The sequence below is a fragment of the Moschus berezovskii genome, chromosome 2, assembly GCF_049115385.1.
Source record: "Moschus berezovskii isolate FMDL1 chromosome 2, NW_MosBer_1.0, whole genome shotgun sequence".
NCBI classification, from domain to species: Eukaryota; Metazoa; Chordata; class Mammalia; order Artiodactyla; family Moschidae; genus Moschus; species Moschus berezovskii.
Genome location: NC_142461.1, coordinates 122,144,267 through 122,170,760, shown reverse-complemented (window position 1 = coordinate 122,170,760; position 26,494 = coordinate 122,144,267). Strand labels below are relative to the sequence as shown.

At 38.9% G+C, this 26,494-nt stretch overlaps 1 protein-coding gene across 2 annotated transcripts in view; it reads left to right on the top strand.

Moving 5' to 3' along the window:
- The first annotated feature begins 2,063 nt into the window (after positions 1-2,063).
- ZNF385B (zinc finger protein 385B) overlaps positions 2,064-26,494 on the top strand; it is a 372,939-nt gene continuing 348,508 nt past the window's right edge. Inside the window, exons 1-3 of one of the 2 annotated variants that reach the window (XM_055398886.2) lie at positions 2,064-2,162; positions 6,906-7,053; positions 7,751-8,071. In XM_055398886.2, the coding sequence (XP_055254861.1) occupies positions 7,798-8,071 (274 nt within the window). In that variant the 5' untranslated portion in view covers positions 2,064-2,162; positions 6,906-7,053; positions 7,751-7,797. The remainder of the gene's footprint in view (positions 2,163-6,905; positions 7,054-7,750; positions 8,072-26,494) is intronic. The other variant, XM_055398885.2, reaches the window with a different exon arrangement.

The window sequence follows — 26,494 nt, the reverse complement described above, 5'->3', positions numbered from 1 at the left end:
GATCTTAGTTTTCTGAATGTTGATCTTTAAGCCAACTTTTTCACTCTCCTCTTTCACTTTCATCAAGAGGCTCTTTAGTTCTTCACTTTCTGCCATAAAGGTGGTGTCATCTGTATATCTGAGGTTTTTGATATTTCTCCTGGCAATCTTGATTCCAGCTTGTGCTTCTTCCAGCCCACTGTTTCTCATGATGTACTCTGCATATAAGTTAAATAAGCAGGGTGACAATATACGCCTTGATGTACTCCTTTTCCTATTTGGAACCAGTCTGCTGTTCCATGTCTAGTTCTAACTGTTGCTTCTTGACCTGCATACAGATTTCTCAGGAGGCAGGTCAGGTGGTCTGGTACTCCCATCTCTTACAGAATTTTCCACATTTTATTGTGATCCACACAGTCAAAGACTTTGGCATAGTCAATAAAGCAGAAATAAATGTTTTTCTGGAGCTCTCTTGCTTTTTCAATGATCCAGCGGATGTTGGCAGTTTGATCTCTGGTTCCTCTGCCTTTTCTGAAACCAGTTTGAACATCTGGAATTTCATGGTTCATGTATTGCTGAAGCCTGGCTTGGAGAATTTTGAGCATTACTTTACTAGCGTGTGAAGTGAAGTGAAGTCGCTTAGTCATGTCAGATTCTTTGCATCCCCATGGATTGTAGCCTACCAGGCTTCTTGGTCCATGGGATTTTCCAGGCAAGAATACTGGAGTGGGTTGCCATTTCCTTCTCCCGGGGGTCTTTCCAACCCAGGGATCGAACCTGGGTCTCGCGCATTGTAGGCCGACGCTTTACTGTCTGAGCTACCAGGAAAGCCCATGAGATGAGCTCGCATGTGAGATGAGTGCAATTGTGCAATAGTTTGAGCATTCTTTGGCAGTGCCTTTCTTTGGGATTGGAGTGAAAACTGACCTTTTTTCAGTCCTGGCCCACTGCTGAGTTTTCTAATTTTGCTGACATATTGAGTGCAGCACATTCACAGCATAATCTTTCAGGATTTGAAATAGCTCAAGTGGAATTCCATCACCTCCACTAGCTTTGTTTGTAGTGATGCTTCCTAAGGCCCACTTGACTTCACATTCCAGGATGTCAGGTTCTAGGTGAGTGATCACACCCTTGTGATTATCTGGGTCATGAAGATTTTTTTGTACAGTTCTGTGTATTCTTGCCACCTCTTCTTAATATCTTCTGCTTCTGTTAGGTCCATACCATTTCTGTCCTTTATCAAGCCCATCTTTGCATGAAATGTTCCCTTGGTATCTCTGATTTTTTTGAAGAGATCTTTTGTCTTTCCCATTCTGTTGTTTTCCTCTATTTCTTTGCATTGACCGCTGAGTAAGGCTTTCTTATCTCTCCTTGCTATTCTTTGGAACTCTGCATTCAGATGCTTGTATCTTTCCTTTTCTCCTTTGCTTTTCACTTCTCTTCCTTTCACAGCTATTTGTAAGGCCTCCTCAGACAGCCATTTTGCCTTTTTTTCATTTCTTTTTCTTGGGGATGGTCTTGGTCCCTGTCTCCTGTACAATGTCACGAACCTCCATCCATAATTCATCAGGCACTCTATCTATCAGATCTAGTCCCTTAAATCTATTTCTCACTTCCACTGTGTAATCACAAGGGATTTGATTTAAGTCATACCTGAATGGTCTAGTGGTTTTCCCCACTTTCTTCAATTTAAGTCTGAATTTGGCAATAAGGAGTTCATGATCTGAGCCACAGTCAGTTCCTGGTCTTGCTTTTGCTGACTGTATAGAGCTTCTCCATCTTTGGCTGCAAAGAATATAATCAGTCTGATTTCGGTGTTGACCATCTGGTGATGTCTATGTGTAGAGTCTTCTCTTGTGTTGGTGCATCACCAAAAATCAAATGTTAAAATCAGTATTTGCCTAAGGTTAAAGCCCAGTACTATCACTCAAAATGACTTTTGAGATATGGAAGCAGAAAATTGTATCATATAATAAATTTAAGTATTATTGAACTACTATCTCTTTGAGGTAATAATTTTGATCTCGCCAACCTAAAGTTCGAACTCAGATCTCTTGTATTGCAGGCAGGTCTTTGTCAGCTGAGCCACAAGGGAAGCCCAAGAATACTGGAGTGGGCAGCCTTTCCGTTCTCCAGCAGATCTTCCCGACCCAGGAATTGAACCAGGTTCTCCTGTATTGCAGGTGGATTCTTTCCCAACTGAGCTATCAGGGAAGCCCATCATATAATAAATTTAAATATTATTTAATTATTATCTCCTTGAGGTAATAATTTTGAGGTAACAATGCTGGCCTTTTTGCTTTATTCTCAGAAAGTGAGAAGAATCCAAAGTAGGATCTTTTCCCAAAATGATTCATTCCCTAATGGAATTAAATAAATAAAAACTAAATATTGTGCTTGAAGATGATTAGTTTAACATCATGAAAGCAAATACAGCACATAATTCTACAAAGTTTAGAATCATGATATAATCTAATTTCTATCATTATTTGCTTTATCAGATAATAAATATTTATACCTCAAAATAAGTACATATTCTATTGTTATAGAACTAGTGCTGGATTTAGTTGTCAGTATATTTCTCTGTTTAACTGATTGAAGTATTTCAGTAGTTATTTTTGTATAAAATTAACAGTTTCATAATTAACACTAATTATTTTAACTTTTTATTCTTGCAATAAGAAACATCCATTTTTATTTCTGATAGAATCTCAGTGTTCTAAGCATATAAGGATATTTTCAATTCTAGTTTCATTTGAAATGCAAATATATGTATTTGGAATTGATCTTCTGGCACTAAGAGTAAAATACATTCCTTGTTCTCATTATTGACACTGTGATACTATTTGTGCATAATGGTAACTTGAACAACTCAGATTAAAAGTTTCAGCAAAGACATTGATCTACATAGACATACAACTATTGGGTCTTCTGAAAGCCAAGACCAATCTAACTGGCAGGTCTTGTTTGATGCTGTACTTCAGCAGAATTAATTATAGCAACTATTTCATTTTGCTAAAGGTTTATGGAGCATCTTCTAAGTGCTAGGCTTCTAGCTGGTTTAAGATACAGAAATAATGAATGAGCGTAAGCTAACCTTGTTTTACTTATCTTTAGGCAACTCAAATGCCCTAGTCTATTTACCCTTCACATTAGCTTATCCAAAATAGTTCAAATCTCTACTCTACTTGGGGTAAGAATTCCAGTATTTTACCAGCTTGCCCTTCTTGCATGGTTTTTTTGAATCCCTGAGTTATCCCAAGCTAGTGGTTAACTGACATCTCAACTAGCTGTCTGATTCTAGACCACACATCATTCTTTTGTTAGTCACTGACATCCTTAAGCCCCTTGCTGCTATTCTCCCATGGATGTCTCTAACCTCAGGTGTCATTCCAGACTCACACAATTTCCTCATCAGCTGTGATGTTTGCATGATTTCACTGATGAGTTCAGAATTTTTTTTTTAAAAGGCAACACAGAGAATTTGACAGTTGTTCCTGGATATTTAAGTTCTCTGAGTTCACAGACCAAAGTCCTCCATAGGCATTCTCTCTTGTTCAGCCTTCTCTGCCTAGTCTCAGCTTGTCTCTATCCCAGGAATCAGTTTACCTCCCCACAAATGGAATACCTGGAACAAGTTTCTCATACATGCATACAGGTCCCCTGTTCCCCAGGCCCAGAGGCAGTCACAGGCTGTATATACTTCCTGCTCCCATCAATCTTGTAGTAAGACTCACAGTGGAACAATATTTTCCTTTTGTGGTAATGCTACCCTTCCAAAGAAGTGTGGTCTCTCCATAAAATATTCATGACAAGAGCAGTACTTTCCCTAAAGATGAGTTTATGAACCTGAAATGATCCCCAGTTCAGTATAGTGTAACAGTATAGTACAATTTGAAATTCAGCGATCTCAGGCCATTCTTGTTTCTAAGGTAAGATGTATTTACATTCTTCCTGTGGCTTCCAGTCTTTACCTCTGAATCAGCTGCTTTTTGTTTAAATTTATTACGAAAGACAATTGGATAGCTACACAGGTCAGGGCCAGTTTTAGAGAAAGTTGTTAAGTTTAAAATTTCCTGACACGTTGCATCTTGGTTGTTTAAAAATCACTCTTTAATGGCAACCCACTCCAGTATTCTGGAAAATCACATGGACAGAGGAGCCTGGTAGGCTACAGTCCATAGGGTTGCAAAGAGTCGGACACAACTGAGTGACTTCACTTCACTTTTAGATAGTTCCTGATTATCCCATCAGGGCTTCCACAATGGCTCAGCAGCAAAGAATCTGCCTGCGGTGCAGGAGACGCAGGAGGCATGGGTTTGATCCCTGGGTTGAGAAGATCCCCTGGAGGAAGAAATGACAACCCACTCCAGTATTTTTGCTTGGAAATTCCATGGACAGAAGAGCCTGATGGGCTACAGTCCATAAGGTTGCAAAGAGTTGGACACAACTAAAGCGACTGATCATGCACACAAGACTATCCCATCCTGTCTTTTCCCCCAAAGCAGTAACTCAAGGAACAACTTTCTTATTCCTTGACCTGTACCAAAATATCTTATCCTGTCATGGATGTTAAATGCTTGGCCATCTAACCTGATGAAATAGTACAAAAAAGACATAGAATACTTGGTCTGATTGTCTTGACCTCTCTTACCTTCGTGTAAGCCCGCCAACCTCTCTGGAGCAGAGCACTGCCCACAGCTCTGTTTAAAATTGGATACCTCTCAAGGTCCTTCTCCCCTATGCAAGTGAAACATGTAATTTAAGATAGTCTGATAAAAACACTTTAAAATAGAAAGTGGGATTTTTTTTTTCTTTTCTTTTACTGAAACTATTCCCTTCCCCTTAGCCCAAAGGGTGACTTTATAAATGTTTTCACCACACGTAGCTTAGAAATTATATCATCTCAGACAGAAAGTAGATGCTGAGACTCTGATATCTTGCTTCAATACTACCTCTAGGTCCTTTTCCCCAAACCTCTGGAATTAAATATATTCTGGTTGCAAGTGGCTGTTAAAAGGAACTGAACTTATTTTTCTCCTAAGAGGGAAGAAGTGTGGTGAAGCCATCACAGGACTAATCAACTGGGACTTGATGGACAGAACGCACACCCTACCCCCAGGCACCGTGTCCTCCCTAGAATGGCCCACAGACACGGTGTTGGAGGCTTGGGAGAGCATCTGTAAATGAGAAAGTAAATTAGGGATCAAATTTAGAAAGGGTTCTGGCATTATGCAGAGGTTACAAGGGAATTCTAGAATAGCCATTTATTTCAGTTTAAAAGTACCTTTCTTACCACTTAAAACATATGTAAATAAATCCAAAGCACAACTTATTTCTAGGACAAATGATAATCAGAAAGCATTGGTCAACTGACTGTGTCTTTTATAATACAAAGAAGTCATTTTTTAGATTTCAGATTTAAAAGGGAGCATTATGATGCCCTGTTTCTGTGAAATACCATGCGTTAATTAGGAACATGGGCAAGTCCACCAACCTCCAGATAAGTTAAACTTTCAGATGGAAGTGTCATCATTACCCAGCTGAGTCAAGAATATTCATTGCTTGAGGTGAAATTTAACACTTAGATTTCAATGATTCAGTGAGATGATGCCTGACCTCACTTTGCAAAGTTAAAAAGTTATTGGTTTTCCTTATGTTTTACAATAGATTAGTTTGCTAAGCAAGGCATAATATTTTAATGACAAGTTTATTTTCAAAATTATTCTTTTTATCATTTAGTTCAGTAATTCTTATGATAAATTTTAATATTTTAGGACAGGGTACAAAGTAATATGTTTGAACATAACTTTTATATGGCACTAATATTTTCTAAAGTTTTATGTGGAAAAGGGCTTTGTGACAACGTAGCATTTTCGATTTAGGGACTAAAGCAAAAAATATTGGTATATGGGCAGTTCAAATCACACTTCAATTATAACAGAATTATTTTTTGTAACTCAGTTATAGGAATTGCTTAAACCTGATTTTTGTGTAGTCTGAATAGATTTTAAGGAAAAAAAGGGTCTATTTGGTGAGCTGAAAGGAATAGATTCATTAGGAAAGTTTTGTGAAAGAAAGAGTTCCTTAAATTGGTGGCATCAGGGTAAAGTATTTATGAACCAAAGAGGTTTGACACATCAAAATTAGTAACATTCTAACAGTTCTCTGAAGGTTATGGTTTGGCATATGGTATAGTTTGCAAAAAGGTGTGTGAGTGTAAAGAAGTCCTTGGCATACTGTATACATGGAATCGATGTCGCTATGGTCATACCCTGTACTATAATTTATTTTCTGAATTTTAAACATTTAACTGGTGAATGCTCCAAATATGGACTAGTCTTTAGTTGCTTCTCCCTAGAGCTGCAAGCCAAACTGGATCAATCAACTGCTCAGACCAATATCTTGGAGTTTTTCCCACAGGCAGAATCCCTCACAAGCTATGATCCTCCCTTTGTCTGAACACTTCATCCCTCTTAGCATGCTAAGGTCCACCTCAGCCAAATCTTTTTCATGGATACCCCTTTCCCTTAGTTTTTGCCCAAATATTCTTTGAATATCGTTCTCCTCTTTCCTCTATGAGAGTATCTTTTTCTTTATTCTAGTTGAGAACCGAAAACATTGTAATAGTCACAATGATATGTACAAAACACGGGTAATATTGGTATTAACTAAAATGAAAAAATTGCATATGTCAAAGTGGAACTGAACAAAATAAAAAGCCAAGGCTATCTTCATTACCCAAGGTTCTTCAGGTACTGGAAAGGCTCCTTTAAAATCTTTACTTAGATTATAATTTATCATTTTATCTTTAGATAAATGAAAATAAGCACTTAAACCAAATTTTATCTTAGTCTGTTTTACTTTTTTCTATTTTTCAATTATTGGATTACCATATATCATATTTCTATTATTTTGTATTTCAGATGTTCTGCATTTCAGCCTCATCAAAGACGAAATTGATGTTTATGGGCTAATCTGGACACCTAAAAACAATTTGACCACATCTATAAGAAAATATGTTCAAATTCTCACTGGCTGACTTATGAAGGGGCTTTTGGAATACAACCCAGTGTAAGTTTCAGACGTGATGTGTTTTCGTCTTTGTTGTTCGCCTCCTCCCCAAGTTAGAGCATGTATTTGTTGGCAGGTGTGGAGGTGTGTGTGTGTATTATATATACCTCTGTGTCTACACATATCCTTTCTGATAGTATGGATTCATAGCATCCGTTATCCCTTCCTTAAACAGATATTTGAATGTCTGTTATGTGAAAGGTGCAGTTCTAGGCCCAAGGGATATCCAGAAATGAGGTTTATGCCCCCCACCGAGTTCACTCTCTACTGAGGAAACAAACATAAGCCAAATAAGTGCACTCATACGGATGAAGTGCGCAGGGTGAGAGGTGTTCTGAAGGGAGGCCACATAGAACTGTGCAAGCATGTAGACAGGAATCTGCTTCTTTCTAGGGTCAGACAACTTTCCCGGAGAGAGTAATGCACCAGCTAAGGTCTCAGGGTAAGCAGGAGTTAAAAGGGCAAGAGAATTGAGAGGTGATGGGAGGAGGAGACAAGGATGGAGTGGAAAATGCTCCAGACAGAGGGAGCACATGTGCAAAGATCATGTCTGCCCAGTTAAGTACTTTGGGTGATTTTTTTCCAAGTATGACTGCTGAGTAGCTGGGAGACTTTAGCTTAAACCATAAAAACTAATCATAATCATGCTAGAAAATAAGAAGGCATATATTTTACAGGCATTTGTACTTTTTTTAAGGTGTGAAGTATTCCTTAAGCCCTGACAACTACTCTGAAGATGGAATTATGAATATGGCAACTTTTCTAAGGGGCCTTGAAGAAAAGGGGATAAAGAGCAATGGGCCTGAGGACCAGCTGAGTAAAGAGAGAAAGAAAATTCTCTTCTCCTTCTGTGAGGTGTGCAACATCCAGCTAAACTCTGCAGCCCAGGCCCAGCTCCATTACAATGGCAAATCTCACCGCAAGCGAGTCAAGCAGCTGAGTGATGGACAGCCCTCACCCCCAGCCCAGGGCTCCGGGCCGCCACCCCCAGCCAGCCCCAGTGCCCACACCAGCACAGGTAGGTGGGGGCCTGGGGCCCCTTTTCCTTCTGGGAGAAATGCTTCCTCTCTAGAAAACGAAGGATTTAGAGCATGGCATATCTTTCACCTTAAAACTGCTGCCACAATGTATATTCTTCTTCCTACAGGGAAAATCCAAGAGCTGTTTGTTACTTCTCAGGATACGTTTTAAAAGTGCTATTAATCTGTATTATACTAGGCACAAATATATAAGTGAAGTCGCTCAGTCGTGTCCGACTCTTTGCGACCCCATGGATTGTAACCTACCAGGCTCTTCCATCCATGGGATTCTCCAGGCAAGAGTAGTGGAGTGGGTTGCCATTTCCTTCTCCAATATATAGATATACATACACACACATATACACACAATTTGTATGTTGGGTTGTAGGCTTAATTCCGTATCTCCATAGTGTGCAAACATGCCTTGACATATTTTGAAATGTGTTTCAAATGGATGCTGATGTCCATTTCTTCTCCTCTATGCAAAGTGAGGCTTTCTTTCATCTCCTTCCTCTGCTTTCCATTGAGTAGCGTACTATTAGATTGTACATAAAAAGCTCCAATTTTATTTATAACACCCTGTGACGCAGGAAAGGAGCATTCATCTTGTGTGCTACAAGCCTTATATTCTTTTGGGGAGTTGGCGCAGCATGCAGGCCGTGTTCTAACAACGGGAACAGGCATTGCCAAAACCAACAAGGCTTACCCCTGAGGTCCAGCGCCATGGCAAGCTCTTTCCCTGCCTCCTGCCTCTCACCCTTTCCTGTGGGCTGGGCAGAGGTAGAGGCTTAGGGATTTTGTCATTCCCGAATCTGCCCAGATTTCTTCACAGTCTTACAAATCCTTTATCCTTGGGCAAGGCTGCCTCCTCCCCATTGCTGGTCTTCGGGCAGGCTCATCTGTGACACAACTAAAGAAAATGTGGTGTACTGTTTTCCATGGTGACTATTTCTACAGAAAGTAGGTATCTTCCACAGGTTTACCTGGGAGGTCAGAATAATCCTCCTCCTAAAAGTGGGAGAAAGCGCCAAATTCCTCTCTAGCAAGTGTTTGCTTTGGTAATGAGGCTTCAACTTGAAGTGAGGTGTTGGGGTACAGCCCTGTGTTGGAATTTCACTTGGTGCTGTTACATAGTGTTTGATTTCATGAAGTTATATCATGATCCACATTAAACTCCAACAAAAATGGCTTGTGTGTGTTTGCTGTAATCAGTTTTGTATTTTAAGCTAAACCTAACTGCTTACCCAGTATATGATTGAATTTCATTATTTTCATCTGTCAATATTTATCATATTGTGAAAGAACTTGTAGGAACTTACAAGATATAAGATAAAATACACATTTATTATAATGTGCTGTGCTTAGTCGCTCAGTCATGTCTGACTCTTTGTGACCCCATGGACTGTGTAGCCCACCAGGCTCTGTGTAGCCCACCAGGCTCCTCTGTCCATGGGGATTCTCCAGGCAAGAATATTAGAGTGGGTTGCCATGCCCTCCTCCAGGGGATCTTCCCAACCCAGGGATCAAACCCAGGTCTCCCGTACTGCAGGTGGATCCTTTACCATCTGAGCTACCAGGGAAGCCCTTTATTATAAATGGGAAAGACTACTTTTCTGTTTTCTATTTACTTATTATGATGATAATTTTTTATAAATATTTTCAGATGTATTAATGTATCTGTATTTACATATTAAAAATATAGTTGGTATTAGGGTAAAAACTGATGACTCTTTTGTATCTAAATCAGAGGGTAAATAACCCTGAATCCATTATCTATGTTTAAATGGAGGTTAACCTATGGTTTCTAAAAGAAGCAATATTAGTAGATAACATTCATGGAACATTTTCTGTAGAGTATATTTTGTCCCTAAGATAAGAACCTTATAGGAATTTTCTCATTTAATCTTCTCATGAACCCTGAGGTAGGTACTAAAATTATTCCTAATTTATAAAATAGGAATAGAGGTGCAGAGATCAAATTTATGCAGGTTTATACAGCATGGAAATGGCAGATCAGAGTTCCAACCATATTTAAGGAATAGTGAGCCCGTAAATCTTCATCAGTACTTTGCTGCTGTCTTCTACCATGTGATAAACTCAGATTAAATTCAGACCCATGTCCTGTAATATATTTGTGATCACAAACGGTTACCATCATGGTAAACTACGTCTCTCTAATGGGTTTTGAAAACAGATATTTAAAACTCCAATTCATGAATTTTTCCATCTTTCTCTCATGCTAATGAAATTATCCAGCTGATATAAAATACATTTAGTTAAGACGTATACAGAATATTATGGATATATTCCATAAATAAAACATAGCTCATTAGCTAGTATAACAGTATATTAATATATAGTAAAATGGGTGAGAAAATGAGATAGCTTTTCAAGTTTTACATTAGGCAGAAAGGAGAGTTTTCATTTACTGATAATATAGTCAGTGATTCTTTTGCAGAAGACTTGGGTTTAGCATGTGATGGAGGCAAGTCACTTAACATCTGAAATTGGTTCGCATTAATCCTCCCATCTGAAAAAAAGTGAGGATAATAATGTCTCCTCTTTGAAATAGAAATTGGACATAGATGTATTTACAAAGATGATTGTGATGATCTATAATTCAAAAATACAAACTGTATCCTGAATGTCCAATAGCAAAAAGGTTAAATACATATTATTACATTATAAGATGACTGATACAAGCCAGAGTCATTGGAAGTTGTATTATGTAACCCAGTGAGAGGGGAAGCTGCCCGTGGTCTCGTGCCAAGTGAACAACAGGACTGGGAACAGAATATACCTTAGTGCGGCTACAGCAGCAGCACATTATTGTTTAGAGTCTCAGCTCAATGAACAGCAAGGCTGACATGGTTTGATTTACTTCCAGTCCCTTTCCTCAGCTTTGACCAGTTGACTATCTATTTCCTACTGGAATTATGGAGGTGTGGGGAGGTGGCCTTGCCCTGCAGCCTTGACAGAGTTGTGGGGCTATTCTTGGTGCATGCCTGCCTGCATGTATAGTTGCTCAGTCGTGTCTGACTCTTTGTGACCACATGGCCTGCAGCCCTCCAGGCTACTCATCTAGGTAATTGCTATTCTGGTTGTGGGTCACAGATGCTCCTGGCAGAACCTGTGGATGAAGAGCTCCCTTCAGTCCCATAGACATGGGCGGGTTCCTGAGATTTAGTTGTATCTTCCTTTTTACCTTAAGTCAGTAGCAAAAGACTCTATTCCTCCACTGCGTGTTCTTCTTTCTCCCACACTGAGTTATCCCTGGCAAGGTTGTGTCCTCCTCTCTCACCTGTGTGCCAGTTCTTGGGACCTGAGGTCATGTGCAGAATCCACCTGACCACTAACATCCTTCCTGAAAACCTAGAGCTAGTGGGGCCCAGGCAGGTAGAGGTGGAGGAGATGGAGGTGGGGGTCTTCCCTCCACTTTTCTCTTACCTGCTCAGGTAGCACGGGGAGACTGGCAAGTCCACTGACAAATCAGGTAGCATCAGGGAGCAAAGTGCCAAGCTCCCCTTTGTGCGCGTCACTTGGCTTTAGGGACTTACACTTACCCCTCAGAAAGAAAAGATAAACTGGAGTCCTAATCCCCAGTACTTCAGGATGTGACCTTATTTGGAAACAGAAATCTTTACAAAGGAAATTACATTAAAACAAGGTCATTAGTGTTGACTCTAATCCAGTGTGACCGGTGTCCTTGTAAAAAGTGGAAATCTTGGTTGAAAGACAGGTCGCACAGGTGATGTGGAAACACAGGGAGAAGGGGATTATCTTCAAACTGAGGAGAGAGGCCTGGAACCGACCCTTCCATCAGTGAGAACCCATCCTGCAGCACCTTCATTCTTCCGGGCCTCCAGAACTGTGAGATGATAAATCTGTATTGTGAAGCCACCCAGTCTGTGGTACTTTGTTAAAACAGCCTGAGCAGATTAACACAGGGGGGAAAATAGAAGCATGTCTCCTCCCCAGAGGAGAGTTGTAGACATAGCCTTCCAACAACTGTTAACCTCAGAGGGAACTTCCTCTCCTCTCTGTTGGTCTTGTTATGGTTTTGGGGTTGCAGGTTAGGTGGGGGGTGCACAGGGTGGTAGTTGGCACTTGAGCCATTTTTCTGAATAAGAGGCGACTGACCCTCAACCACTGGCAGTTTTTTCACTAAATTTAGAATTTAGTGTGTTCCTTTTGGAAGAACAGGAAGATGCTTAGCGTGTACCTAAAGCTATTTTAGAACACTCTGGGTTACAGAAGGAAGAATTAGAGGAGAAGCAAAAAGAGCTTAAATAACTCCGTCTGTATGAGAAGGATCCCTACGCCTTTCCCCTTCCGGAACCAAGGAGAGGTGGAAATAACAGAGAACCACAGATAACTCTTGGTTTTGGACGAAATAGTTGCAGGCTTCTATCCCTCGATCGATCCACAAAGACTGGTATTCCTGGTCCCTAGCAAGGTGAGTAGATGGACCTGAAGCAGTCTTCTGACTGCCTGTGAGCTTAGTGAGCCCAGAGGCTGCTGGATGAGCCTGGGAACCACAGAGGAGCTTCTGAGAGAAGCAAGGAAGCAGCTTTTCCAGCGTCTGGGATTGGAGTAGTGGAGGGAGAATGTTTCCCGTGTGCCATGAGCAAAGTGCAGGCCTACCTGAAGGTCCCTCAGAGTTGTTAACAAGGGAACATCCTCACAGTGCCAGAAGATAAATATCAGACAGAAAGAAAAATCTCTCAGCAGATGCCTGTGTGCAGAAGTGACAACCAGGCCATAAAGTCTCCTATCTGAGCCTTGGCACTGTGTAATCCTATAAGCACCCTCTGTTCCCAACTCCAAATCTAGCTGGAACTTCAGGGAAAGAGGTACCCCACACTGCCTGAGAGTCAGTTTCTGTCACCACGTGATAAGTTTTGTAAGAAAGTGAAAGTGAAGTCACTTAGTGATGTCTGACTTTTTGCGACCCCATGGACTGTAGCCTACGAGGCTCCTCAGTCCATGGGATTTTCCAGGCAGGAGTACTGGAGTGGGTTCCCATTTCCTTTTCCAGAGGATCTTCCTGACCCAGGGATCGAATCTGGGTCTCCCACATTGTAGGCAGATGCTTTACCATCTGAGCCACCAGGGAATTTATCATTTTAGCAGGTTTACCTTTAAAGATTGACCAAAGGAAGTTTTTCAAATAGAAGGGACATGATAAAAGAATAAACCTTAGAGCTTCAGGAAGGAAGAAACGACTGAAAAAGCAGAAATAAACATTGTAAAGCAATTATACTTCAATAAAAATTAAACAGAGAAAAAGCAAAAATATAGGTGCATGCAATAACTGTATCAGTAAGAGTTCTCCAGAGAACCAGAATCAATAGGGGGTATGTGTGTGTGCTCATAAGAATATTTATTAAAGGAATTGGCTCATGTGATCATGGAAGCTGAAAAGTCCCAAGATCTGCAATCAAAAAGCAAGAGACCCAAGAGGTCTGATGGTGTAGTTCCAGTTCAAAAACTGGCAGACTTGAGATCAGGAAAAACTGCTATTTCAGTTTAAATTAGAAGGCAAGAAAAAAATTGATAGCCTAGGTTGAAGGCAGTCAGGCAGGAGGAATTCCCTCTTACTCAGGGGAGGGTCAGCCTTTTGTCCTATTCAGGCTTGCAACTGACTGGATGAGACCCATCCATAAAGAAGGAGGAATTTGTTTTACTCAGTCTATAGATTAAAATGTGAAATTCAACATGAGTTGTAGTAATATGTTTTTAGATCTATCTCCTAGAGTAATGGAAATAAAAACAAAAATAAACAAATGGGACCTAATTAAACTTAAAAGCTTTTGCATAGCAAAGGAAACTATAAATAAAATGAAAAGACAACCTACAGAATGGGTTGCAAATGATGTGACTGATAAGGGATTAATTTCCAAAATATGTAAATAGCTCATACAGCTCAATTTAAAACAACAACAACAAATAACCCAATCAAAACATGGGCAGAAGACCTAAATAGACATTTCTTAAAGAAAACATATAGATGATCAAAAGGCACATGAAGATATGCTAAACCTCACTGATTATTAGAGAAATGTAAATCAAAGCTACCTCATACTAGTCAGTATGGCCATCATCAAAAAGTTTGCAAATAATAAATACTGGAGAAGACGTGGAGAGAAAGGAACCCTCCTATACTGTTGGTGGAAATCTGAATTGGTACAACCATGGTGGAGAACATTATGGAGGTTCCTTAAAAAGCTAAAAACAGAGCTACTGTATGATACTACAGTCTCATTCATGGACATATATCTGGAGAAAACTGTAATTTGACAAGATACATGCACCTCAGTATTCATTGCAGCATTGTTTATAGCAGCCAAGACATGGAAACAATTTAAAAGTTTCAGGTAATTGTGCTGTTACATGATACTTGAAATTTACATGATATTGTAATCAGCTATACTTTAATAAAAATTTTTAAAAATTATATTCAGTACAGCCTTCATTTTAAAGTAACTGATTCTTTAAGAAAATAATTAGCCTCCAACTAAAATAAATAAATTTTAAAAAAGAAAAGAAAGAAAAAGAAAAAATATAGATGGCCTCAAGTTTCTTATGTTTATTTCTCCAACATTTTGAGATCACCTTAACTTTTTTAGACAAAAGGAAGTCATGGAGAACTACTTTCACATTTTTTTCGTAATTCTAGGTCTTTCCATAAGTTCCAAAAGGGAATCCATTGGATAAATTTCAGTCTAATTCCATGTTTTTTTTTTTTTAATTTGGGGAATTATTTTTTTCTCAACTACTCCCTGTGTTCTCTTTTCTCTGCTTAAAATTAATGCAAATGTGGGCTAGTTTAATAATCCTTCAAAATTCATCAATCAATAGATATGTGGGTAGTATATTTTACTGAAGGTTTGAAATTATGATGGAATTGGGTAGATACAGTATTATTAAATCATTTATATAACAAATCAATAAGAATGTATACAGTTCCATATGCATACACGTATGAGTGTACATATGTTCATCCTAACTAAAGACTGTTTTCCTATAGTGAAAATTTCTTATTCGTTCGCTTTCCCAACACATTTAATAAGCCCTCTTTATTACTGTAGCTGTGATTCCTCTGTCATCATGGTAAACACTAACTCCACAGTGCAAGGAAGTACAATCTGTTATGCAAGTTCGTTCATATAATTCTTGTTCTGAATGTTTCCGTGTTCTTCATGCTTTCAGAATAAAATCTACATCTTACCTAACACGCAGTGTGAAATTCATCCAAAGACAAACTCACAGAAACACCCAGAATAACGTTTGACCAGATATCTGGGCAGACTGTGACCCAGGCACATAAAATTAATCCTCACATTATTATTTTCCTCATAAGCTTCTTAAATCATGTTTGATGACTGAAACAAAACTTATGATGCTCAATAAATTAATAATTAAATGTGGGTAAGTTAAAGGAGCCTAATGGAAGTAAAGTTCCTATACTTTCATTTGAAGTAGTTAAATGGTGATACTGGTAGATGGCCATAATTACAGGTATTAAAATACCCATACATATGACTGGTTGTAATATAATCAGCCACTATGAAAATTTTAGAAAGCAATACAGTCAGAGAGAATATAAATAAATTAAGGTGGAGTCCTAAAAAATGTTCAAATAACCCACAGGATGACCAAAAATAAAAAGAAAGAAACATAAATGAGAACCAGAGGACATAAATAGAAAACAAATAATAAAATGTCAGACTTTGCACTAATATATGAATAATTACTTTAAATGTAACTGGCCCAAATATACCAGTCAAAAGACAGAGAGCTTCAGAACAAAATAAAAAAATTACCCAGCTATATGCTGCTACAAGAAACTCACTTTGCAGCCAATGATGTAAGTAGGCTGAAAGTAAAAGAATGGAAAAGAATATGCCATGCAAACAGTAATTTTGAAAAGGCAGAATGACCTATATTAATATGTGATAAGGTAGACTTTAGAGCAAAGAAAATTACTAGCCACAAAGGTAGACATTACATTGTGATAAAAGGTTCAATCTGCTAGGAAGACATAATGACTCTAAATATTCATATAACAAACAAAAGTTTCAAAAATACTTGAAACAAAAACTTACGGAGCTGAAAGAAGAAATATATAAATCCTCAATTGAAGACTTCAACACCTCTCTCTCAATAACTGATAGATTTACTGGAGAGAAAATCATCAAGGGTATACAAGATCTGAACAACTCGACCAACCAACAGCATCTAACTAATTTATATAGCATTCTACCCAACAATAGTAGAATGCATTTTTTAATTTCAAATGCCCATAGAATATTCACCAGGAGACACCATATTCTGGGCCATAAGACAAACCTTAACATATTGAAAAGAATTGTAATCATGAACAGTATGTTCCCTGATCATAATGAAATTGAACTGGAAATCTATAATAGAAAACCAACAGGAAAATTAAACAACATATTTCTTAAGTAATTCATGAGTAAAAGAGTAAGACCCAAAGGAAATAAAATTATTTAAGTTAAAAATATTTAATAAAAATTTTTGAAAATGAAAAAATTTTTAAATATAAAAAATATTAGGATGTTAATAAAATAGCATTGAGAGGGAAATTTATAGCACTCAATGCTTATTTTAGAAAATGAGAGAAGGTCTCCAATAAGTAAGCCCCTATTGTAAGAAACTAAAAAAGAAGAGAAAATATATCCCAAAGCAAGTAGAAAGAAATGATAAAAATCAGGAGCAGAAACCTCTGAAGTGAAAATAAGAGAATGTCAGAGAAAAATCAATAAAACAAGAAATTGGCTCCTTGAAAAAGATCAATGAAGTTTACAAGCCTCTAATAAGACTGACAAAGATGAAAAAGAAAGAAGACACAGAACAGATGATATTACTACAGAATCTGCACTGTAGGACTCATAATTACAAAGCTCCCCAAAGGAAAGTTCTAGATCCATATGGTTTTACTGGAAAATCATACCAAGTATTTAAAGAACACCAATAGTGCACAGTTTCTTTCAGAAAATAGAAGAGGAATAAACAGTTCCCAATGTATTTTATGAGCAGAATTACCCTGATATCAAAACCAGACAAATAAAATATAAAAAAAGAAAACTACAGACTAGTATCTCTCATGAACCTAGACTGAAAAATTCTCAACAAAATATAAACAAACTGAATCCATCAATGCATAAATATAATTGTTTACCATGACCAAGTGAGATTTATTCTAGATATGCATGACTGGTTCAACATTTGAAAATCAACAAATATGAAATACCATATCAGCAGCTAAATAAGAAAATCATGTGGTTATATTGATTGTTGCAGTAAAAGCATTTGATAAAGCCCAACACTCATTTTTGATAAAAATTCTCAGCAAGTTAAGAACAGAGGGGAATTGCCTCAGTTTAATGAAGAATATTTACAAAAAGTCTCAGCTAACATCATTTTTATGGTGAAAGATGTTTTTTTTCCCCTGAGATCAAGAGCAAGGTAATGATGTCCACTTACCCATCTGTTATTCAGCATAGTACCTGAAATTCTGGGCACCATAGTAAGGCAAGAAAAAAATAAAAGGCATACAGATTGGAAAGGAAGAAATAAAATTTTCTGTCTTTGCAGATGACACAATGGTCTATATATAAATCCCAAAGAATCTATGAAAGTTTACCTGATAGACAACTAATAAAAACCAGTTGCATGTCTTTGTATATCACTAAAAAAGAAAAGAAAATGAAGTCGCTCAGTCGTATCCGACTCTTTGAGACTCCATGGACTGTAGCCTAACAGGCTCCTCTGTCCATGGGATTTTCCAGGCAAGAATACTGGAGTGGGTTGCCATAAAATGAACATATAAAAACTTAAAAGTACAGTATCATTTATAATCACCCTCAAAATAAAATATCAGTACTTAGATATATCCTTAAAAAACATGTACAGAATCCATGTGCTGAAAATCACAAAATATTAGGAAAAGAAATCAAATGAGTAGAGAAATATACCATATTCATGGATTGGAAAACTCACCATAGTTAAAATGGCAGTTCGCCCTAAGTTGATCTATAGGTTTCATGCAGTTCCTATCAGAACCCAGCAGAATTTATTGTAGACAAAGAGATTAACCTAAAATAATATAGCAAAACACAGCTGTACAGCTAAAACAACCTTGACAAAGAAATAAAGGAGGAAAAAAATCTCTGTCCAATATCAAGGCTTACTATATAGCTGAAGTAATCAAAAGAATGGTGGGGTTATTTTTTGTTTTTTTGCTTTGTTTTGTGGAGGAACAGGGACTTTCCTGGTGGCTCAAATGGTAAAGAATATGCCTATGATGCAGGAGACCCAGGTTTGATCCCTGGGTCGGGAAGTTCCCCTGGAGAAGTAAATGACAGTGCACTCCAGTATTCTTGCCTGGAGAATTCCCAGGATGGAGGAGCCTTGTGGGCTAAAGTCCATGGGGTTGCGAAGAGTCAGACATGACTGAATGACTAACACATACACATACTGTGGAGTTATAGACATGTAGATCAATAGAAAAAAAAAACCAACTACAGAACCCAGAACTGTAGATCCACACAGATATGCTCAATTGACGCTTGACAATTCAAAATCAATTTAATGACAGGAAAATAGTCTTTTCAACAAATGATGCTGGAGCAATAGCACATCTATAAGCAAAACAAAAACAACTCCTAAGACAAACATTTACACCATATATAAAAATTAACCAAAATGGATCATAGATTTAAAGTAAAGCATAAAAATGTCAAAACTTTTAGAGGAAAAATGGAAGAAATTCTCTGGGACCTAGGGTTAGGCAAAGAGTTGTGACTTGACACCAAAAGCATGATCCAAAAAAGTGAAATTGATAAATTAGACTTCATTCAGAATTAAGAACTTCTGCTTGGTAAAATACCATGGGAAGATAGTGAAAATATAAGCTACAGATGGTAGAAAATATTTGCAAACCGCTTATCCAACGAAGGATCTAGTCACATGAAGAACTCTCAGAACACAACAGTTGAGGGGAGGGAAGGCAATCCAATTAGAAAATTTGCAAATGATAGGAAGACAAATTTAACTGAAGATGAACAGATAGAAATAACTGCATGAGAAGCTGTTCAACAGCATTTGTTATCAAGGGAAGTGTGAAAATAAAACTACTAGATGAATAATGAACTATTGATACTTGCAACAACTTGGATTAATCTCTAGGGAATTACACTAGTGAAAAAAATCAGTTGCACAATTTTATCAGTACATACTACGAATGCATTTACTTGTATAACATTCTTGACATGACAGAAGTTTAAAGGATAATTAGTGCTTCCTGAGTGTTGTGGCTTTCCTTCCCTGACGAAGGGAAATGGATATGATTATAAAAGGTCACCATGAGGGATCCTGTGGCAGTGGATTCAGGAATCTACACAGGTGACACACACATACACGTGCCCACATACACAGGAATACAAATTGTTGTTGTTCAGTCCCTCAGTCATGCCTGACTCTCTGAGACACCAAGGACTGCAGCACGCCTGGCTTCCTTGTCCATCACCATCTCCCAGAGCTTGCTCAAACTCATGTCCATTGAGTTGGTGATGCCATCCAACTATCTTGTCCTCTGTTGTCCCCTTCTCCTCCTGCCTTCAATCTTTCCCAGCATCAGGGACTTTTCAAATGAGTCAGCTCTTCGCATCAGGTGGCCAAAGTATTGGAGCTTCAGCTTCAACATCAGTCCTTCCAATGAATATTCAGGGTTGATTTCCTTTAAGATATACTAGTTTGAGCTCCTTTCTGTCCAAGGGACTCTCAAGAGTCTTCTCCAACCCCACAGTTCAAAAGCGTCAATTCTTCAGCACTCAGCCTTCTTAATGGTCCAATTCTCATATCCATACATGACTACTGGAAAAATAATAGCTTTGATTAGACAGACCTTTATTGTCAAAATAATGTCTCTTCTTTTTAATATTCTGTCTAGGTTGGTCATAACTTTTCTTCCAAGGAGCAAGCGTCTTTTAATTTCATGGCTGCAGTCACCATGTGCAGTGATTTTGGAGCCCCCCAAAATAAAGTCTGTCACTATTTCCATTGTTTCCCCATCTATTTGCCATGAAGTGATGGGACTGGATGACATGACCTTCATTTTTTGAATGCTGAGTTTTAAGCCAGCTTTTTCATTCTCCTCTTTCACGTTCATCAAGAGGCTCTTTAGTTCCTCTTTGCTTTCTGCCATGAGGGTTGTGTCTTCTGCATATCTGAGGTTATTGATATTTCTCCTGGCAATCTTGATTCCAGCTTGTGCTTCATCCAGCCCATCATTCCTCATGATGTACTCTGCATATAAGTTAAATAAGCAGAGTGACAATAGGCAGCCTTGACGTACTCCTTTCCAATTTTGAACCATTTTGACTTGAAGTAAAACTGGGGAAATCTGCATAGGATTGGTAGATTGTGTCCATGTCAGCATCCTGACTGTGATCTTATTCTATAGTTTTATAAACTGTTACATTCAGTGGTGGTGAGACAAAGTGCTCAAAGGAACTCCCTGTATTATTTCATATAACTGCATGTGAATCTTTAATTATCTCAATAAAAATTTCAGTTAAAAATTGTAATAAAGATATTACAATTCTAGTAGCATCATCAGATATAATAATGAACACAGATTTGGGGGTTTGATTTTTAAAAGTGATCAAGCAGCTACAGAGATTAATAAAATACAATCCCTTTTCTTAAGTGTCAAGAGAGGTCAGATAAGGAAATGACAATGTGATATGCTGAGAACAATGACGATCTACAGATAATGTAAATGTGACACAGAGAAAGGAACAGTCAACTTTGTAACAATCAGAGAAGGCTTCCTAGAGGATGTGATACTTGCAGTAAATGTCATAAAATGAGTTTCAGGTTATTCAAGGAAAAACAACATTCCAGGTAGAGAGGGCAGCAATGTGAGTGCATGTTGCATGAACTGTAAATAGTTTATTATTATTGGAATGAAATATGTGTAGGCGGAAGGAAGGGACATCCATCTGGCAATGTATAAAGGAGTTGAAACAGGGAGAAGAGTCATCCTTGTCCCATGGGGTCAGAGGCATAGGAAAAACATAATTGCCCAAACACATGTAAAGAAATCAAGGATAACTGCTGGAATTCAGAGCTTTTCTAAGTTCTCTTTTTAATCCCACTCTGGTTTACATCAATCAGAAGCTTTCCCAACAAGTTCAGACATGCTAGCTTAGGTGTCATTTCCCCAGGACCTGCTGAATGCACAGACGCCTTCCCAGTTTCACAAAAAATTGGCCACCTTTATTTCCTGTCCAGAGTGGCTAGTGACCCTCATCCTGCCCTCTGCTGTCAAAGCCTGAGACCTATCTTCATCCTGAGTGCCCATCACTCTAACATTTCTCTACCGTCTCTGTTCCAGTCACCATTCTCATCCTCTGAGGTGAATCTGAACTTGAGAAATATAAGTAAGTTGGTGCATTGATAGCTGATGGTTTAACCCAGTGAGTCTCGAATTTTAGCATGCATCAGAATCACCTGGAGGTTGTGTTCTAATGTGGAGTGCTGGGCTCCGTCTTTAGAGTTCCTGATTCAGTAGGCTGGGGATGGAACCCGAGAACTTGCATTTCCAACAAGTTCCCAGATGATATGGAAGCTCCCTGTCCAAAATCACGCTCTGAGAACACTAACCCAACAAGGAGGATTTATACCCAGAAACGGTGCTTCTTACTTTAAATAAATTTGTAATTGGGAAGTGGTCAGAAAAGAGAAAGGTGGCTCTTCATTCCTTGTCTTTCTCTGGGGGAACCACTGAGCCATGGGAAAAAGAGGGATGGTGTCATGGAAATAGACTGACGTGGCCCCACCAACCCCTCAACCAATCTCCACCCCTCACTGGGAGTTGTCTGAGTAACTCTGTGCCTCCTCCAGTATCATAAAAACAGTGAAGGCAGCCTGAAAGACTGCAGTTAGGTGGGTGAATGCAGCTATGTCAGATACTTATGCCAGATACTGTGCTAAGTAGGGTATGTCAGTTGAAGCCTCTCGACAGATTTTCAAGGAAGACACTGTTATTATGATGGACAGTGCGAGTGAGGGATAAAGAGGTTGGGTAGTAGCCAAAAGAGGCAAGGCTGGAACTTGGAACAAGGCACCCTGACTCTTCACCATGGTGTTACTGCCTCTCATCTATGGAGATCAGCTGAGCTGGGCAGAATTAACCTAGCGTGTGCGTATAGGTTAATCCTGCTCAGAGAATTTACCTGATGTGCAAGTTCAGTCAGAAAATAGGGGCCCTAAGTTCTCTCTACCTCATGCAAAGAGTTGACTCACTGGAAAAGACTCTGATGCTGGGAGGGATTGGGGGCAGGAGGAGAAGGGGACGACAGAGGATGAGGTGGCTGGATGGCATCCCGACTCAATGGAGGTGGGTTTGGGTGAACTCCGGGAGTTGGTGATGGACAGGGAGGCCTGGCGTGCTGTGATTCATGGGATCGCAGAGGGTCGGACACGACTGAGCGACTGAACTGAACTGAAAGCTCTCTCTGGCTGAGTCCTGTCTATGTGGTAAGGCTGGCTTTCACTGTTCAGAGGACGTCCCCCCTTCTCATTCACTGATCCATGAGACTCTGACACTCTCCCCTTTCCAGCTGTTGTTTAGTCACTAAGCTGTGTCTGACGTTTGGCGACCTTATGGACTGCAGCATGCCAGGCTTCCCTGTCCCTCACCATCTCCCGGAGTTTGCTCAAATTCACGTCCGTTGAGTTGCTGATACCATCCAACCATCTCATCTCCATTTGCAAATTAGAAGCAGGTAGATCACCAGATAGAGTAATCAATGTTAACTTCACATTCTATTCTCCTTGTGTCCTTAGGGAGGGTATGTGTCTATCATGCAGAAGGAGGATTGATTTCATTCTTGGGCTTTGCTGCTGCTGCTGATACTGCTGCTAAGTCGCTTCAGTTGTGCCCGACTCTGTGCGATCCCATAGACGGCAGCCCACCAGGCTCCCCCATCCCTGGGATTCTCCAGGCAAGAACACTGGAGTGGGCTCCATGTCCTTCTCCAATGCATAAAAGTGAAAAGTGAAAGTGAAGTTGCTCAGTCGTGTCCGACTTTTAGCGACCCCATGGACTGCAGCCCACCAGGCTCCTCCGTCCATGGGATTTTCCAGGCATGAGTACTGGAGTGGGGTGCCATTGCCTTCTCCGAAGGATCCCTATTTCCTCAGAATGGCAAGGGATTCTCTCTTAAGGGGTGACCTGTGATCCTGCCTTTGACAGTGGATGGTACCTGTGAGATCAGACCAAGAGCACAGAGGTTCTGCTAAGTTGTGGGAAGACAGACACATCTGTACTTCATCTGAGGTGCACTGGAGATAGAGTTATCATGAAAAGACTGAAATAATGGCTTTGGGCCTCACAAACCAACAAGATAAATATGAACATCCTCATGTTACAGATAAGTAAATCCAGAGGGAGAGAGATCTGGAGACTTTTCCTACAGCCACACTAAAAGATTCAAACTCTAAGATCTATCTCTCTATATATATTACCTCTCATAATTTTTTTACAACAAATTTTTCACAAAGTTAAAATGAATTCAGGGCTATTTTCTTATCATCAGTGTTTACTTTTTCCCCGTTGTTTACTAACTAAAATGTCCATTTTCTCTCCCACCTTCAATTAAGTCCCAAAGAATTTCTACTCTCATTTAAGATTAAGCTTTTAAGACTAGACAGGAGTTAGTCAAACAAAGAGAGTTGGGGGGGAAGTGATTCAAAGGGAGTAAAGAGACTGTTTAGAATCATAAATTGAGAAAAAGCTTGACATGTGTAAAAAGCTGAGATGTGCCTGAAATTGATTGAGAGGATTAGAAAAAAAGATCAGAGGTTTGGGGAAGATTGGCAGAAGGCTTTATAATTATTATTATTATTTTTCACATTTAAAATTTTTAATCATGATTCTGTGGGCCAGAGACTAGGGCTGGTTCTGGCTAGGTGGTTCTCATCTGGGACTCACTGGAGGCTGCAGGCAGCTGACACATCACCTGGGTTTGGTGGTCTCAGATGGCCTCAGGCACATGCCTAGCAGTTGATGCTGGCTGCAGGCTGGGTCACTCTCGTCAGCAGACTCTTCTTTTGGAGGTTATGCTAGGCTTCATCACAGGTGGGTCACAGAGTTACACTGCCATATAGCTAGAGTGGAAGCTGCAACCACAGGGTTCTTTTGGTCCAAACCAGTCAAAAGACCACAGCAGATTCAACTGATAGAAAGAGAGACTCTGCCTCTTGGTGTGAGACGTGGCATCTTTCGTCTGGCTGAACTGAGTAGATTTTAAATTGAGGACGCTGTGGGGGCCGAGGGGAGAAAGTAAGGCTGGGTTTTATAACAGGGAGTGGAGGGAATGGTTTGGAGGTGGAAATGGAGGGCAAGATCTGAAACTGGGTTGTCAGCTGGAGCATTTTACACCGTGTTCTTTTCTTTGCTGCCATATTCTGTGCTTTTCTTTGATGCCTCCAAGAGCTTCAGTTGGTTTTATTTTTTCCTTTCCTTCTTTTTTCCAGTCAAAGAGAATTTATTTTTAATCTAAGAGGAAGTTATTTTAGCCATAAAATATAAGAATGACTAAACAAAGAATGTGTAAAACATAGGCCCTGTGTTCTTGTTATTGATGATCCCTTACTCTCATTCCTATCTACATTCAAGAAACAGCTTCTAGGGTCAGAGCACTGTTATAGATACTTTGACTATTACTATGTGTGTGTGGGTTTCTAAAGTCCGTAAGTCACGTTTCTTACACTGAAGCTCATGTATATTTAAAATGTAAAATTTATCCTCAAAAGCCTTTTCTCAGACATTGCCGAACTTTGGAAATTAAACTCAAAACTGTAACACTCTAGGATTACCACAAGATGGTGCCGCAAGTATACTGAAAATAAGGTATTCCTCATCCCACCACACTTGCTGGAACTCATCAATGAGTATGGAAAGCCACGTACAGAGAGATGAGAATGTATGTGGGTCGGGACATGCTCATCTGACAGACTTTTTTTTGAGCGTCTTCTGTGCTTTAGGTAGCATCTGTAGCAGGAATCAGGGTGTGTGTATGAGAGAGAGAGACAGAAATGGAGGAAGGGGTAGGGGAGATTTTTCTCCAATTATCAGAAATGAGACAGACTACTTAAATATCTTAATGTCTCTCTTTGTCTGTAAAAACTTACAGTCTATTTTAAAAGATATTAACTACAAACATAAAATGTTGTGTGATAGATGCAGAGATAGGACTAGGTTCATCGATGTGATAATATCTTTTCCTTTCGCAGTAGAAACATATGGTTTTGAATACATTCCTTTTCTTCATTTTTGATGAATCAGTGTGCCATTTATAACATAACTATGCAATCTTTTGCAAAATGTAAGTGCCGCAGTGAATGTGTATCAAATTATCAGTATGTCAGTGAGTATCAGTGAGTTTCTATCTGTAAGTGCAATAGGTAGATAAAGCATTTTGGTGTGTAGGTAGGTGGGTTAAATTATTTTCAATGCACCTATTTCCTTAGACCTCTTAGTTATAAGTCCATAAAATCTTTTCATGGAGGAATTACTGCATGACTCATTTATTAGATAGAGCCCATGTGATTTCTGTAGTTTTGCAGGAAGAGACAGACTTGGAAGGGGAAAAAGTCTTGGTCAAAATAACACAAATGAGATCACTGAAAATAGAGCATATGATTTTTTTGGTATAAATCCCAGATCCTTATAAGAGAGTACAGGAATTATCTCTTGGAATAATTCAGACCCAATGAAGACACAGTAGAGAGAATATTTATCTATTTTTCTGACTCTTTGTCTTATCCAGTATTGATCCCTGTAAGTTTCTAAGCATTTTGCAAAATTGTAATTTAATTCTTCCAAACAAGAATAGAGTTAGTGGCCCATATCTGTACTCCCCAGGTAAATTCAATTGAGTTTTATATTGCAGGACTTATTGAGGTTGAAACTGCTTGTGAATGAGAGTACAGCAATTTGGAATAAGATGAAGGCTCAAGTTATAATTCCAGGATCTCCAAAATGTTTTGAAATAGAGCCTAGACATTATGGATTGTGTCAGAAATCTAGAACTATACCTTAGGTCACCTTTAAAAGTCCTTATAGAACAGTTCTATATTCTGTACATGTGGTATAAAATGTTAAAGAAGGATGTCGGTTATATAAGTACAGAGCCCTAAGGAATTGATATGTAAAGGAGTTTGAGTGGAACTTCTAAAAAAAAAAGAATTAATAGGAGTGATTGGCCCTATTTTAGTGAAGAACAGATAGTCTTGTGCTTCAAGAGTACTTTGGACTATGAACTTCTACATGTGTCATATTTATTAATAGACAACTTGTTTTATATCATCTTGGGTTTCAGTCT